At 43.0% G+C, this 15,264-nt stretch overlaps 1 protein-coding gene across 1 annotated transcript in view; it reads left to right on the top strand.

The window, feature by feature from the left end:
• LOC146207775 (protein MMS22-like) overlaps nt 1-15,264 on the top strand; it is a 52,444-nt gene that overhangs the window by 3,055 nt on the left and 34,125 nt on the right. The window contains exons 4-13 of the mRNA XM_084590340.1: nt 2,240-2,312; nt 4,179-4,335; nt 5,269-5,371; nt 6,174-6,286; nt 6,359-6,475; nt 7,957-8,032; nt 8,390-8,508; nt 11,533-11,589; nt 12,353-12,463; nt 13,161-13,213. Of these exons, the coding sequence (XP_084446466.1) occupies nt 2,240-2,312; nt 4,179-4,335; nt 5,269-5,371; nt 6,174-6,286; nt 6,359-6,475; nt 7,957-8,032; nt 8,390-8,508; nt 11,533-11,589; nt 12,353-12,463; nt 13,161-13,213 (979 nt within the window). The remainder of the gene's footprint in view (nt 1-2,239; nt 2,313-4,178; nt 4,336-5,268; nt 5,372-6,173; nt 6,287-6,358; nt 6,476-7,956; nt 8,033-8,389; nt 8,509-11,532; nt 11,590-12,352; nt 12,464-13,160; nt 13,214-15,264) is intronic.

The following is a 15,264-nucleotide window of genomic DNA, read 5'->3' as shown; positions in this document are numbered from 1 at the left end:
GACCCACTTCGCGCAGAATCTTTGTCCTTGATTCCCTTGTCCCTGCACAAGTCCATAGCAGGTGGCGAACATCCACTTCTGCAGCTGGTGTGGAACACTTTGGGCATGTGGTTGGTCCGATTTCAGCTTGCGATTCCCATCGGCATTTTACCGACGGGGTAAGGGCCGCCCCAGCTCTTATCCTTCTAAGGAAACCTCCTCCAATCTCGTTAAGTTACGAGGGAGTGGGAATGTACACGGGGGAATGAGGGCACGTGTACTTTTCCTTAAAGAGGATGCTAAAATGGAAACAGCGGAGCGGGCATCGAAAGGGAGCCTGGTGGGGGGCGCATTAGTGTGTGGAACTTCGTGTATGAGGTGGTCAACTTTTCTCTGCTCAGCGTTCTCAGCATTGTCTTGTGTCCAATGTATCTGGATGCTTATCTTTGTTTTTTTATTGAGTGCATGGATTTCCTGGGTAACAAATAGCGTCTTCGTCACTTTCTTTAGTTGTTTTATGGCGGCTAAGGAGTCTGTATAGATGTGGGCTTCTGTTATCGAATCTATTTTATTTATGGCCTCCATAGCATCGCGGATTGCATAGAGTTCCATCACAAGCGGGTCCGGGTATTCTAAAAGATATTCTTTATGTACCTTTAGTTCGCTGTGGGTTGGACTAGTAGCTGCTGTTCTACCGCCATTTTCTATAATTGATGCGTCCGTATATGCAATTAAGGTACCTGGAAGTGCATCAACCAGAGGTTGAGATGCCAGCTTTTCTTTGCGACGAAGCCGAGTGGTCTTGTTTGTCGTGATAGTAGTGAATTCCCAAGGAGGGGGGTCAGCCATTGGTGGTGTTCGAACTGCCACTTCGTTGTACAAGGATGCTATGGGCGTAACATACTTTCGCTTCATATCCCTTGTTGCTTCTCGTTGCTCAATTAATTCTGTCAACGTATTTATCTGTGCAAACTCTTGGAGAATAGGGATAGGGGTAAGTTTTGGTAAGGCCGTGATAGTGCGCATTGCGTTTCTATTTATTGTTTCCAATTTTGCCCATTGCCGCCTCGTGAGTCTTTGGAATTGGGCCTGGTATAGTATCCTCGGCTGTAACACTGATTGTACAAGACGTCTTGCCATGTCCGCTCGAGCTCCTCCTCCCCTAGACGAAATGCGTTTTATCAAGTTTAAGGAAGTCGCAGCTACTTTTTTCACTTTATGAAGCCATTGTGTTCCTTTGCCGGATTTGCGAATACTTTTGTATTTTTTGTTTAATTTGGATTTTGGAAGAAGGAAGGCTTAGTATTTGTCTCACTTCCTGTGGACACTTAAATCTATATGAGGTAGTACATATGTCATTGCAAGCAGCCTCCAACTTGGCTAGCAGATGGATGCTAGATGGGAAGTGAAATGGCAGGACACCACCCTCACCGCTGCACAAAGAATGGTTGCATCACAGTTTTGATTCGAAACAACTGTAAAGAAGGTAGCCAGCGCGCCGGCATGTTGCATATTTTCTCAACGTTTTTCTCTATTCTTAGTTACGGCGCCGGCAAAGCCTTTTCGACCGAATTAGCTGTACATGCCTCACATAAAATACTCCCTCAGCTGTCACTGAATCTCGCGTTGCATTTTGAGTACTGTCCGGCAAGCTTTCTTTTTATGCCATTTAAAATAATAATAATAATAATAAATATAACTGGTTTACAGGGAAGGAAAGGTGCAGTATCTGTCACACTTCTCGGTAGACACCTGAACCGTGCCAGGGAAGGGAGGGAGGTAGGAATGAAAGCAGAAAAAAAAGAAGAGATGTTATAGTAAAGAGTTACAAAGTATTTTCGACCACCTAGGGGTCTTTAACGTGCACTTCTTAATTAAATGCTGTGGATGTATGGGTTGAAAATTACATTTGTAGTTTTTAATTACAAGGCTCACAAGAAATTTTTCTGTTGCATATATATTCATATTTTGTTGTGTTCCTTCAAAAAGTGCTATTGCTAACAAACTTTGCAGTGCTTGCTATGAGGAACTGATTTTTCATAGGGCATACATGCACCTATGCTCATCTGTGTTCTTGTGGGCTTGCTGTTTTGATTATATTTCTTGCTTTACGAGCAGTCACGTTGAAATATAGTTTTGTGTTTTTGTGTGAAATTACTTCTTCTTAGTTTGATTAGTTTGATTTTGTTCTTTCCATCTTCCTTGATGTAGACGAGAACAGTCACCGTCACTGATATTTTCGGCCCTTTATCTTTTGCAGGCTCATGCAGTGCCGCTCAGCTTCACTATGAAGTCTCTTCATTTCTCAGCTTTATCAGGCATGAAGTAGAAAGGTATGGCTCAGAAGTTGTGCACCAGTAGTTGAACAAGTTTCTGCACGTTATGCAAGTTTATTGAGGGTGAATGAAGCACTTATGAAATGGGAAGGGGTTCATTTGCTGTTGCTTTGGATGGGTCGTGCAAATAAATTAGCTGTGGTTTAGCTTGTGGTTAAACCTGGAGTTCCGCGAGAGCTATCTGCATGGCTACGCTCAGGTTCGGCTTGAAAGTAAAGACATGGCTTTTGCACATAGTAGTTTATGGTTTCAGCTTTATTTATGTCATAGGGGAATCGTTTCACATATGAGCACCCCTTGCCTCTCGTCATTGACCATTTTCATTTGGGTGTAGAAGACTTCTTTCTAGTGGTATGGCATTGTCTCTACATTGAACTCCGGGGCACACTGCCGTCACAATGTTCGAACGGACCTTCTGTCCTATCAACTCGCTGTTGCCGTTCACCTCTACCAACTACCAAGTTGTTGTTGTTGTTGTTCTTTTTTCTTTTTTTTTTCAGTCTTCTTCTTCTCCTCCTTCTTACTTTTCTTCTTCTTTCTTTGCTTTTCGGATAGGCACGGCAAAATGGCGAGAATGTGGCCAATGTAGGTCTCGCTACAAAAGCTTGAGTTTGGTTTTTGTATGGTTTGCTTTTACACTCTGCACGTGTCAATACTTTTTACACGTGCACAATAGCAAAAATATGTTATGCTCAGTGAGAAGGGCATGGATGTGGGACAAAATGTGGTGTTGCAATTGTTATGGTACGCTAGAAGTAAAGAAGATGCTCACTGGAGTACTGGAGTGAGCTCACATATTTTAAACTCAGTGGTGCAGAATAAGCCTTTTCTAATGTTTTTACTTTATATGTTTATGAATACGGCTGTTGCGTTTCTTATGTGACATAGTTCGCAAGTTAAAAGTGTTTCAAACTTGACACATTTACAATCCACATTTGCAAATCACATTTATATTCAGGTTGCATGCTTGAACAGGTTAGAGACAAAAGGGAGGATCCTGATTTACATTGAAGAGTGTCACAGGTGTGCACATAAATGAAGTCTTGGTCAGTTGGTCAGCATAGCTCACTCATAAGAGTTACTTCTCTAGTGGCAGAGCAGTTACAGCTGAAGCTGACATAAGCTTGCAATATTAAAGTCTTTCCTAAAACTTCTTGTGTTAGGGGAAACTGCATTAATTTGTATGAACTGCTGTTGGAAATGACATGCAAATAAAATTTGTTGTCTACGCTCTTTTAAGAGGCAAGAATAACTGCGTTACTGAATGAGACAAGGGAAAGGAGCAGGAAAGACACGTGCATTTACGTCTGGTGTTTATTGAAATTAACCTTTTTTTTTTTTATTGTACCAATTCCGACAAGCATGCATACTTCTTGAGGATGGCATTCAGTCGATATGAACCCTGCATTACCTTACCTCTCTTTTACAAAGATGGACCGAGGGCATGCTGCAACACATGGGACTGCCAAATCTATGCTGCTTCAAATATCTCTTGCCCAAGTTATCTTTGACGGGTCTGGGAACTCATGTTCTTTCAAACACTGAAGGACACTAACATCTGTCTCTGTATGCAGCATTTTGTTGGGATCAGATCTTGAAAAAGTTCTCATAGACGATCGTTAAAACGGTGTTCAACCTGGCCGCTGCAGAGTTTGACTCTACTCTAATTCTGCAGGGGACTTATTGTGTCTCACATCAGGTGGTGCATTCAGCATTTCTGGCTTGTTCTGTGCTTTGCCAGTACGGTTCACTATCCTGAACATACTCTGTTAAACGTGCTTTAAAAGCGCCTGACAGTTCTTTCAAGTAGCATGTGTAGGTGTGTTTTGTTGGTTGTGTTTGAGCAGCATGCATATTTTGCAGAGTTGTGAGCAGTGCCTCTTCCTCAATGACTGACTGGACCCCCTGTCGAGACGCGGACTGGCTCGGCCCCCGGGAGCTGTGCCACTGCATCGCGGATGAACTGCGGCTGACGCTGCGCCTTGTAGGCCGCTTCTCGGACCTGCCAGCCGAAAGGAGTGTGAGCGAGGACACCTCTTCTCGCTGGATTTTCACTCTGTTCTCTAGTCATACCAGTTGTCTAGATTCATCTCAAAGGCATACCGAGGAACACTTGAGATTACCGAGATTGAGATTAGCTCTATTCACTGCCAGAAAGTTTGCTGTAAATTAGTGCAAATCAGCTTACTGGCCGCTTGATTTAGTCCATTCTAGCTTAATGTATGCTGTAATAATCCACTGTAAGCAAAGTTAAGCATGTGACTGAGGCAGGCCAGCCAAACGTGGCAGATTGGCACATTATACATATCCAAATATCCACTGAAATCGGGTCTGTTACAATAAGATTATACATAGCATTGTTTTATCAGGCAGGCCATTATGTGCCTTTAACATGGAACTAAAGTAAGTTAATTTGTATGCTGAAGAGGTGCTGAGGGGTCAGAGCCTGCCAAACTGAACTTTATGTGGCATCCAACTCAGTTACGAAATTCCACTTTAAAGGCACACAGGCAGGTCCTGGCCATGTGCACTACGGGAGCCTTTTCTTATGTATTGCAGCTAACCATTAGGAGAGGTGTGCCTGCCTCTCGCATCAGCTGACAGGGTGAAAGGACATGGAGGAAATTACTCGTCCCCATGGGCTTCAAGTGTTGGTATTTGTCAGTTTGTTCAAATATAAGTACACAAATGCTGCCACCTTTGCTCACTATGCTGAACGCATCGAATTTGTTGACTGTATTTTTCTGTCACATGACAAAGTGGCACATTTCATCAACGTTTATCATTCGCTCTTGGCCGCTTGTTCACCGAAGTGCCGTGAAAGTACAAGTGCTCGTGCTTGTATGTCAACAGTGCACAGTCGATGCATGTACTCTGTGTCTCGGGAAATGATTGCTGTGAACGAAGACCTTTCTTGCATCTGCTCTTTTTTTTTTTCCTTCGCACTACACAGCACTGTCGCTTCAGTGACAACCGACGCTTCCACATTGCTCTCGAGACGTGGTGGACTGCCTTTCAGGTGGCAGATGTCATGACTTCCTCCCACTTGCTTAGAGGTTAGCAACAAATTTTTCTCAATTTCTTTGTGTCAAGTGAGTAGCCTGTACTGTTGGAGTCGCTGAGCGCGATGGTCTTTACACCATTGCCACGATTTCCATCATTGTATTTCCACTATTGGCATATGAGATGAAAGAAATTAAGCATGTCTGAATGACCCAAAAGTAGAAGCAGAACTAAGCTAGCACAACACGAGTGTACCTACAATGAAGTCACAGTGCGTCACCTGGAGCTTTTCTGTTATGAATGCTGCACACGATGCTAGGGCTAATGGGAAGGTGAAATTGTAGACAATACCAGACGCAGACCCTGTGGGCGACATCCAAACTGCTGTCACAATGAAAGGGGGTAAATGGGTGCAGAACTATGCAGCACAGAGTGCAAGGCGAAAAGTAGTGCCATGGCAAACTGCATTATTATGTGCAAGAGGTTTCTTGCAAACTACTGCATTCTTTGTTACCTTTATGTGCAATTTAGATTAGTAAATAAACAGCGCACAGTAAGCAGAAAATTGGGGGTTTTGCAGATAATAATGCATGAAACAGTGCTACACATGCCACAGAAAGCTTCACGTGCCCTGGATCTTTGATTTCACACTCAAAATTTTATATTAACCCTTAATTATTGAATTTTAGTTAATTACTGAGTTTACAGGGGCAATTAATACCCCAATTTGTGTCCGCCTGGCCGCATTACCAATGTACAAAAACAGCTTTAGCGTACGGCACTTTGCTTTTTTCTTTTTTTAAATTAGTGAAGTCTAATTTTGAGCACCTTGTATAATTGAACCATTGCGTGCAGGCTTGGAGATCTCGTTCTGTGACCTGGGTGGCTTTGGCCAGAACGGGCTGCTTGCCCAAGTGGCAGTGTTGTTTCTGTCGGACCTGTGCTGCCTGTCATCCCGACTTTTCCAGGTGAGCACCCTTGGGAACATGGACATGGAGCGAGCTCTAATTGTTCCTTTTCCTCTTGTTCTCCCTAAACAGAGCCGGAGCGGCGCACCTCAGGAGAGTGGTGGAGCGTTCCCCTGCAGTTGCGTGCGCGATGCTTGGGCGATGGTAGCTGAAGTCATTGGCCGGCGGCACGACCACGCAGCTGAAGAGGTTCCCCTCTCACTTTCTCCCACCTCCTCCTTTTTTGTATTCATGCAGCAACCTTTGTTCTTAGCGATGCATCACCACGTGGCAGTTTTTCAGCTGTGGTTCCACATTTCTGAACGCATGGATAAGTTTTTGTTGAAGGGCGCAGAGGGCACTTATGCCACTGTTTAAAGGGACACCGCAGCAAACTTTGCACCTATGTTGTTTGTGGTGGAAACTTGTAGTTACGCTGTTTCTGGTTATTCTGATGTTTGTTCAGCAGCGAAATTCGATTATCATTGGGGAAAATTGGGTTTTAAGATAGACCATTTATTTTCCCGCTCCTCGATTCAAACTCATGTCATTGCTGATAAAAGGAGGCTTTGCGATCACAAGTAGAGGGAGAATGACAGTGTTATCTGACCTCAGAAGTATACAAAAAACAAACAAACAACAGTGTCACCACAAGTAGCTTGTGGAAACAGGCATGGTGGTGGTTTCTTTGATTTCTTGGCATTGTTCTAGCTTATAAAACTGTGCTTTGTGTGACATTCGCTATTTTTATCATCATACTAAAATACTGTGACCGAGTCATACAGGCAAACTCCCCTGGCATTCCTTCACTCCTGATGGCTCTGTTTGCTCTCTCAGCAAACTTATAGAAGCACTGAATCCGACAGAAAATTGAAGATGAGGCTCATTTCATAGCGCCACTTGTCATCAACACTGAATTACTTGGGCATTGTTGTTGTGTGAGCACCTTATTGCTAATGCATAGACTTCTGTTCTCATGATTAGGGATGCTGAAACAAAGATGCAGCAGCCTCCAAGCAAATGGAACTCCAGAAAATTTGAACTAGGGTTCTGTCAGCAAACATCTATGTTCATCCACGTGTGTCTCAGTTTTGTCAAGATAGGTCTAGTTTACTCAGAGCACGGCAATAAATAGAGTAGACTTCCTTTAAGATGAACTTGAAGGGACCAGAAAATTTCTCCTTCTTGCAGACCTGCCCCTAGATACATGATACATGAGCATGCTAGATGTATTTGTATATATAGTATGTTGCATGAACATAATACTAAATAAAGTAGCTTTTCCAAGAGGGAATCATTGCAAGCAGGGCACTATTGCACTATGCATGAACCCCCCCAAGAAAGTACACTCCCTAAGGACAGCTTCCCCGCAGTCCTTCGCAATGTTGCATTAGAAGCCAACAATGTTCTCGCATTGTTCATCTTGCCCAATAATATTTTTTACCGAGTTCAAAGTCTACTATGATGTCCAGAATATTTGTATACTACCGCCTGGATAGTCTGCGGACCTAATTTCAACTCTGAAGAAATGGTAGGCTGTCCTTTCTTGCTCAGAAATGCTGAGGAATTTTTACTGTTTCTCAGTTGGGTGGTTTTGGAACCGTGTGACATACAAATAGATGCCATATAGTTGCTCTGGTCGCTCATTGTTCTGCACCCAGTCACTGTCGTCATTTCTCTTTTCTTTACAGACATTCTGGAGCTATGTCAACTTTGTTCTCGAAGTGGTGTGCCCGAAGTCCGATCGAAATTTGGAGATAGACTTGGGTAGGTGTGGCTTGCTCGAACTCTAATATATTATGTGTGTGATCAATCTAGCTTTCTTTTTTTTATTTTGTAACATTTTCGAAGTAGGGCAGGCGTGGTGCTTGCGTTCCCGTTGACACAATACAATAATTTGTTTGAACATTTGGTTTGCTCAAACTGATGCTATAGTCCTATCAATACCAAGTTTATTAAAACAGGTCTCCTTGATTCAAACTCTAGATACTAATTAGAGGACATTTTTTATCCTTTTTTAGTTTGCATTGTCATTAGTTGTCTGCACTGACTTCGATAATTTGTTTGACGTGGGAATTGGACCTCTGCAGTTTAGTGTACAAAATTTAAACTGTCTTTTTGCAGGTGGCTTCTGCCTTTCCTCCTTCTCGGCAAACGTGGAAGGTGCTGGCCAGGCCGCATACTGTCTCTGGATGCTAAGTGCCATAGCTGAGGCCACAAGAGATACCGCTTGGGGTGTCAAGGTTCGACAGAGGGATGAATGATTGTCATAATTACCAGCACCAACAGTGAAAGATGTACCTTGCCTATGGCTGTATCAGTAGTAGTATACGTAATCGTAGTTGAGCGATTATCGGCATAGTGGCAGATGGGGTTGTGACATGCAAACACCATGTGATATGGGTTTGTTATGGTCATTACAAATTCTTACAAATTCTGGACTCTAGAACTTAAGTTGAAGGAGAAAAAGAAAAAGTGAGCTAACCTTGTCCATTTATTTTTGGACATACCGTATGTAACCAAGGCACATACAAGGAATGCATGGGTCTACTACAGCACTAAAGCACATCCCAGTTTTGCCCAGTGACTATCAGTCGCACATCTGCCCCACTCATTCTTTGATCTTGCGCAGCCTGATCTTAGATCAGAGGTCATATTCTGTGTATCCTAACACATTCTCTTTAGGGCAGTACGTCTTGAGACATGGTGCAGTGTCTAATATAATACACAGACTTGTTTGTAGTGTCATCGAATTTCCATTACCTAAACCAGCGTTCTGTAAGGGCATCTCACTATACAGTCGAACCCGGATATATTGAATTTTGATTATATCGAACTCGCGGAATATCCCCTTGAACATCCCATGCAAAAGTATAGGAAAGCCGCGTCATATATCGAACTCAATTTCACCGGTCGTTCGATATATCGAACTCCGCACCACGCACTGGAAAGTAGGCCTTCCCCAAAGACGATCGCATCACCCTTGGCCGTTTGCCGCGTGACGTTTTCAAGCCACGCGCGGAAGGAATGAGGGGACAGTTCGGCGACGGCTGCTCTGGGCAGTGCCACGCCCATTCCTCAAAGGCGCGCGCATCTACAGTTATCGTTTCCCGCGCGCCAGCACATGACGTTTGCAAGCCATGTGCGTGGGTGTGCCCATTCTTTTGCCGAGCTATCTCTTTCCTTCAACACGCGCTACGCATGCGCCAAGCCAGCTCAGCCCGTTTTCAGACAGACTTCGGACGCTTTAGCGTGTGTGCGAACCCCCTGCGTGCGGCGGCTCGGCGGCTGACGTAGCTCTCTTTCTCTCTATTTTTTTTTCTGCGAGAGTCATTCATTTTTATTGGTGTGCTGTACGCGCGGCGTAGCGTAAGATATGCCGGCTGCGGACGTTGAGAAGTGGCAGGGCTTTTTCTTTTTTTTTTTCTTTTTGGTGGGAGTCGTTTATCCTTGCATGTATATGCCCGCTCCAAGCGCGGCGTGATAAATCGAACCAGGCTTGTGCAATCAAGCCATCACGGGCACTCTGCCAAGTTCGCTGCCCGTCACCGCAGGAGCTATCAAAAGATAAATGCGCCCTGACGTTATCGCTGCGCAGCATCTTGGTACACTGCCAAGAAATGAGCTGTGGATGAGAGGACCGAAACGGAGTGACGCAGTGACGCGCGCCATCAACATGCAAGTGAAAACGCTCTCGATTTTTTATTTCTGCCGCGGCGACGCAGAAACCAACCTTGTTTTGAGCTGTCGCGGTGGCTCGAGCGGCGAGAGGGACGCAGTTCTAAGTTTGAAAATTTTCGCTCTGTCGCTGCCGCATCGTCACTGAGATGCGCATGTGAGCGAGCTGGCCTTAACACCTTTTTTTTTTTTTTTAATTCTCGGGTGCAAAAGATAAGGGTGGATATATTATGCGAGTGGGTTGATTACGCGACAAATGCGGTATCGTTTTTTCGCATCGTAAGTGCCGTCACAAGCCGATTTCTGTATATCGAATTATCGACATATCGAACTATTTCGCGATCCCCTTCGAGTTCGATATATTTGGGTTCGACTGTACAACAGAGAACACACATTATAGTGCTGGAGTCATCATTTTTCTCGAGCAATGCCTTGGTTCTTATGCCTGGTGAAAACTTGTTTCATTTTCAAGCATTCTTGTAGAAACCATAACATTTTTTACCTGGAAGACTCTATTTTTTTACCATCTATTGAGGACAACCAGAACCACTTTTACAGTATGTAGAACCCCTCTATAGCAGAGTCACTCAGACCAGCAAAAATCAACCATATCAGTTTTTGGTGATGACATAGCTCTGAACATGCTGTCTGTTCATTAATTGACTACTTACTGAACGTATCTTGTTGCTTTGCGCAAAAATACTCCAAAATATCTTTCATCCTTCCGATATTGTCTCTTATTGTGTAATTTTCTTTTTAAAGTATAAGATTTTTTGTGTACATCTTGTGGAAACACATCTTTAGCGTGAATGCATTGTGGCTACAAATACAACTGAGCTTGATTTTATGTGAAAACCAAAGCTTTGTATGTACATGGCATCGTTTATCGCTGTTTCTGTCATTTAAGAGGCAGTAGATGAGAAATGTACACGACTGTCAGACACGGCAAAACCGCACACACCATGCCTCCACTTCTTGCCTACGCTGCCTCGTGCTTTGTGCTGCAAGGGGTTGTGTATGTTTGGCTGTTTCTTCCCTTCCCTACATCTCGCTGCCCTCTTACTCTCTTTTACTTTCTCAATGGACTGCACCACGTTCTTCCCACATTCATAGTCAGCTTTACATTCTTTCTTTTCCTTTCATGCTGCATGCTTTGTCTCATTGCTCCAAGGCTCACGTAAAGTTTGTTTCTCCTCAGAGCTGATAAGCCTAGTTGTAAAGCCATGTGAAAAAAAAAAAAAAGAAAGCCTTTTTTTTTTTTTTTTTCCAAGAGAAAAATTTGCCTTGCAATCCTAGGTTGTGCGTGCATGGCGATGTAATTTTGCTGAAAGCACACCACGACCAGACGCACTTTTCTGTGTCCGAGTTTACTATAGCGGGGTTCTACTGTATTTAAATAGCATGTCTTAATTTCAGTAGGTAACAGCTAGTCTTCCTTGCAGTCAGTGTGGGAGCCAAGGCAATTTAAAAACAAACTCCCTATTTCAAGGTTTTTATGGAGGGTGAAGAACTACACTTCCCCCTACTCTTTACAAGCTTGCGTTGTTGACCAGCTGCATGGGTGTAGTGTTCAATGCGCTTGGTTACAGAGCAAGAGCAACTATGCTGCAGCCCAGAGGTTTGTGACGGCAGTGACAGCTGAGCCGGTGAGTGTCAGTCTGGGCCATTTCTCTTTTTGTCTCTCTTCTGGCTGTGGGTTGAGAGGCTTTTGGTCTTTCGTTCGTCATTAACTTGCCTTTTATGGCAAGACCCACTATTGGAAGCCTCATCCTTGAGCATTGGTAAAACTGAATCTGTAACAGTGGGTGGTGCTGTAGCTATTTACTTTGGCAGATTTGAATTCAATTCTAATTTCAGTTCTGAATTTTTAGAAAATAAATTTAAATTCAGAAGTAGGTTTTATTTACAATTTAAAATTTAGGTTGAAAATAAATGTCAGCTTTCAGTTAGTGTTCTAAATATTGAAGTTGTGATACATCTCAGTTTTCAAAGCTTATTTTTGATATTTAATGTGCAATTGAAAATGTTTTATATTTTCAGATTTTAAATTTATAATTCTAAAATATAGAGTTAGGAAAGAGTTTGGAATTCAAAGTTTTTTGTTGAAGAAAAATTTTAAGCCTCCTCCTCTTCTAAAAGAAAAGGCAATGGGAAACTGTGCATCTTTCTTATGCACTAACCCCTTTTATGAGTCTGTGAATAAAAGTTGAAAAAAGCATTTTTCGCAGTCAAACTTAATTATGTAATGTTTTCAAGCTGTCGTCACTTGTGACATATGATGGCTCTCGCCGAATGATTCAACTCAGCTTTAGCCTGAGATCTGCCATTTCATTTTACCATAAATTAGTCCTCATCACAGTTAGAGTATGGCAGTTTGGGATGTCCTTCATTGCAATGTCTGTGCTGCAGAAGGAGTCACTAATGCGGGCAGTGGTCCGCTCCTGCTTGAGCCTGCACCGGGTGTGGGAGCCCAGCCTCGATCTGCTGCAGCTGCTGCTTGACTTCTTCCTCAAGAACCTGGTGTGCAGCTTCTTTTATTTATCTTCCTTTTTTCCCTCTGCTTTATTTTCGAGCATAGCTCAATAGGCTGCGTGCAAGCCTCGTCTGTCTGTTTATCCAAAAATTGTGAACAGTGCTGTTGCAACTTAACCTAAATCGGCTAATAATGTGTTTGGCAGCAGGTTGCAAGGCCACATGACTAGTACAGTGTGGGTTCGGACTAGTTGGTAAAGCATAGTGAACATAAAAGCGCTCAAGACGGGGACAAAAAAGAACACGGACAAGTGCTATCCGTGCTTGTCCGTGTTCTTTCTTGTCCTCGTCTTCGGCGCTTTTTTGTTCGCCACATGACTAGGTTTTATTTACGCGGGTTTAAGATACTGATTGCAGAACTAAAAATTTTGGTCAGAATATATTGCAAAAACAGTGTTTTGTTATAACAAGTTTCCTAACATTCTGTGTGATGGCTATAAGGTGCAATAAATGAGCAATAAAGCACGAAAGTGTAAAATTTGCCAGAATAAATGGCAAATGTCTTTCTATTCTTTTGGCCAAAAATATAGCACACTGTTGAAATCAATTTTTTGCACTTAACGGGTGCAAGAAACGGTTTGGTTCCCAGTGGTTATCTGAGAATGTTTAGTAACCAGCTTGCTTTTGACAGGAGCCTGCTCGGTGTCGGAGGACTCTGATTCGCTACTGTTTTTCTCTCTCGCAGAACGAAAGCTTCCTCACTGGTTCGTGTGGGATCCAGGCATTCCAGGTTGTCTGGTGAGAACAAAACTTGAACCTTGGCACTGGATAGCCTGCCTTAGTGCTCGAGTATCTCTCTCTCCTTTTGTTATTGCCAGTATATGTCGGGCGATGCTCGACATAATGCTCTGTGGCTTGTGCACACAGTCAATGGCGACCATTGAAACAGCAGAGTGCTAAATCTTTCCTGGTATTCATACATCAAAATTCATTCGCAATGTGCTCATGTGCAGGTACCAGAACGGGGCCCTAATATTTGCGACTTGGCCGCAGATATTGGCTTACCTTTGTCCCTCACATAAACTGGCTATGAATATCGGTCAACACACCCAATTTTAATAATAGCAATAATAATAATAATAATGATAATCTTTATTTGCACTCAGAAATATGGATGAAAGAGAAAAAAGGGTGTCTGTTTTCGCAACACATTGGCATTGGCATTTTCGGAGCGGGAAACGCTATGAATCACGGCAGAACCGAGTACCAGCATGAGGCGCATAATATCCATGGCTTAATGGAACTTGCTGCGCCCTGCAAATATATTGGCTATACTGCATGCAAGTAAAATTAATCAATTTCGGGGACAATTTATGCCATAGATTGACATAGCCTCAATGAGTGCAGAAAAGCTTCATTGTACTTAGCTTTTCTTTTTTTCCTCTTGTAAGAGCCTTGTGTATCAAGTGCACACAAAAGGCTCAATTCAAAATTTTTCAAAGAAAATCACCGGTCACTCCGAAAAAAAAAAAAAAAAAAAAAAAAAACTATCTGCGATTTGGGATCTATGGTAATTTTTTTTCTTTTGCTTCTTCACATTTGCAGTGGAATCGTTGGCGCTAAACTTCAGATATGAACTTCTTGATTTGCACCATGCACTTTAATTAACAAAATTCTCCTCTTCATGTCACAGTCACATACCTACCTGAATCAAATCTGGAAATGCAGTCTTCTCAGTTAAGAGACTGGCCTTTTTACAGGAGGTGGGAACTGGATATCAAATTTCTGCAGCAACAGAATTAGTAGTGTTTTGTTGAACAAAGGTAGTGCATTGTGATTGACAGCTCGGGCCGAACTTGTGCATGGTGACGATGAGGACTGCTTGAAGGGCAGGGCTGTAGGAAGTTTTCTGTTTCATGGCTACCCCATGATTTGATACACAGAAGCGAAAGACAAAAGGTGTGTGGTTATGCACACTCCACACTAATAATTGCAGTTCTTCATGTCCAAAACATCGCTGTGTCCTGCAAGAGTCCACGTCTGACTATATTGTGAAAAGCAGAATAAAGAAAATGGATCTACTTTATGCAGATGTTGTAATATTGAAATTAGACATTGAACCATGATTTTGGAGGCATCTTGCACACTAAGTAAATAGCCTCAATAATGAAGATGAACTGGTAAAAAAGTACACATATTTTTTGTTACAGTTAAACCTCTATGTAACGAACCTCCGTGTAGCAAATTCCTCAATGTTACTAAGTTTTTCAGTTCCCCAAACGCCACCCCCATTGAACTGTGTGTATTTGAAAACTCAATGTAACGAACATGTTGTGGCAGTTGATCTTGATGTAACGAACTTACATCGCCAAATATCTCTTAGCTGGTGCTGAATTACTGTAATTTTGGTAGAATCCCGCAAGTTTTGGGAAGATAAAACATGAACTGATGGGAGAGAATGGTCTACGATTGCAACGAGCGACCACAGTTGATACTGCGTGCCGTGTTTCAGCGCCGAGGGCGCGCATAGTGGCAAACGCAGGAGTTTTGCTACTTTCCTTTCAGAACATGTAACTACAACACTTCATGCTCAGAAGCAACGAAAAATAACAGAACAAAAAGAAAAAGACACAGGGTGAGCGAGAACGTGTGAGAAGATTCAGGCGCCTTCTCGCTCAGCGGCGGTGCGAACCTGTGCGCTCTCTCCCAGACTGACTCCTCCTCCACCCCCCTTTTCCTACCCCCTGGTGCGAGCCAAGGCAGAGATGGAGGCTGCTGCCACAGTTGCGCTGCGCCCTTAGCACGATCGCATAATGTTTCACTGCTTCTATAACTTCGAATAATTCTGG

The sequence above is a fragment of the Amblyomma maculatum genome, chromosome 1, assembly GCF_055883805.1.
Source record: "Amblyomma maculatum isolate TAMU_Amacu chromosome 1, ASM5588380v1, whole genome shotgun sequence".
Taxonomy (NCBI): Eukaryota; Metazoa; Arthropoda; class Arachnida; order Ixodida; family Ixodidae; genus Amblyomma; species Amblyomma maculatum.
The sequence above is the reverse complement of the archived record's forward strand: the minus strand, read 5'-3'. Positions and strand labels throughout refer to the sequence as shown.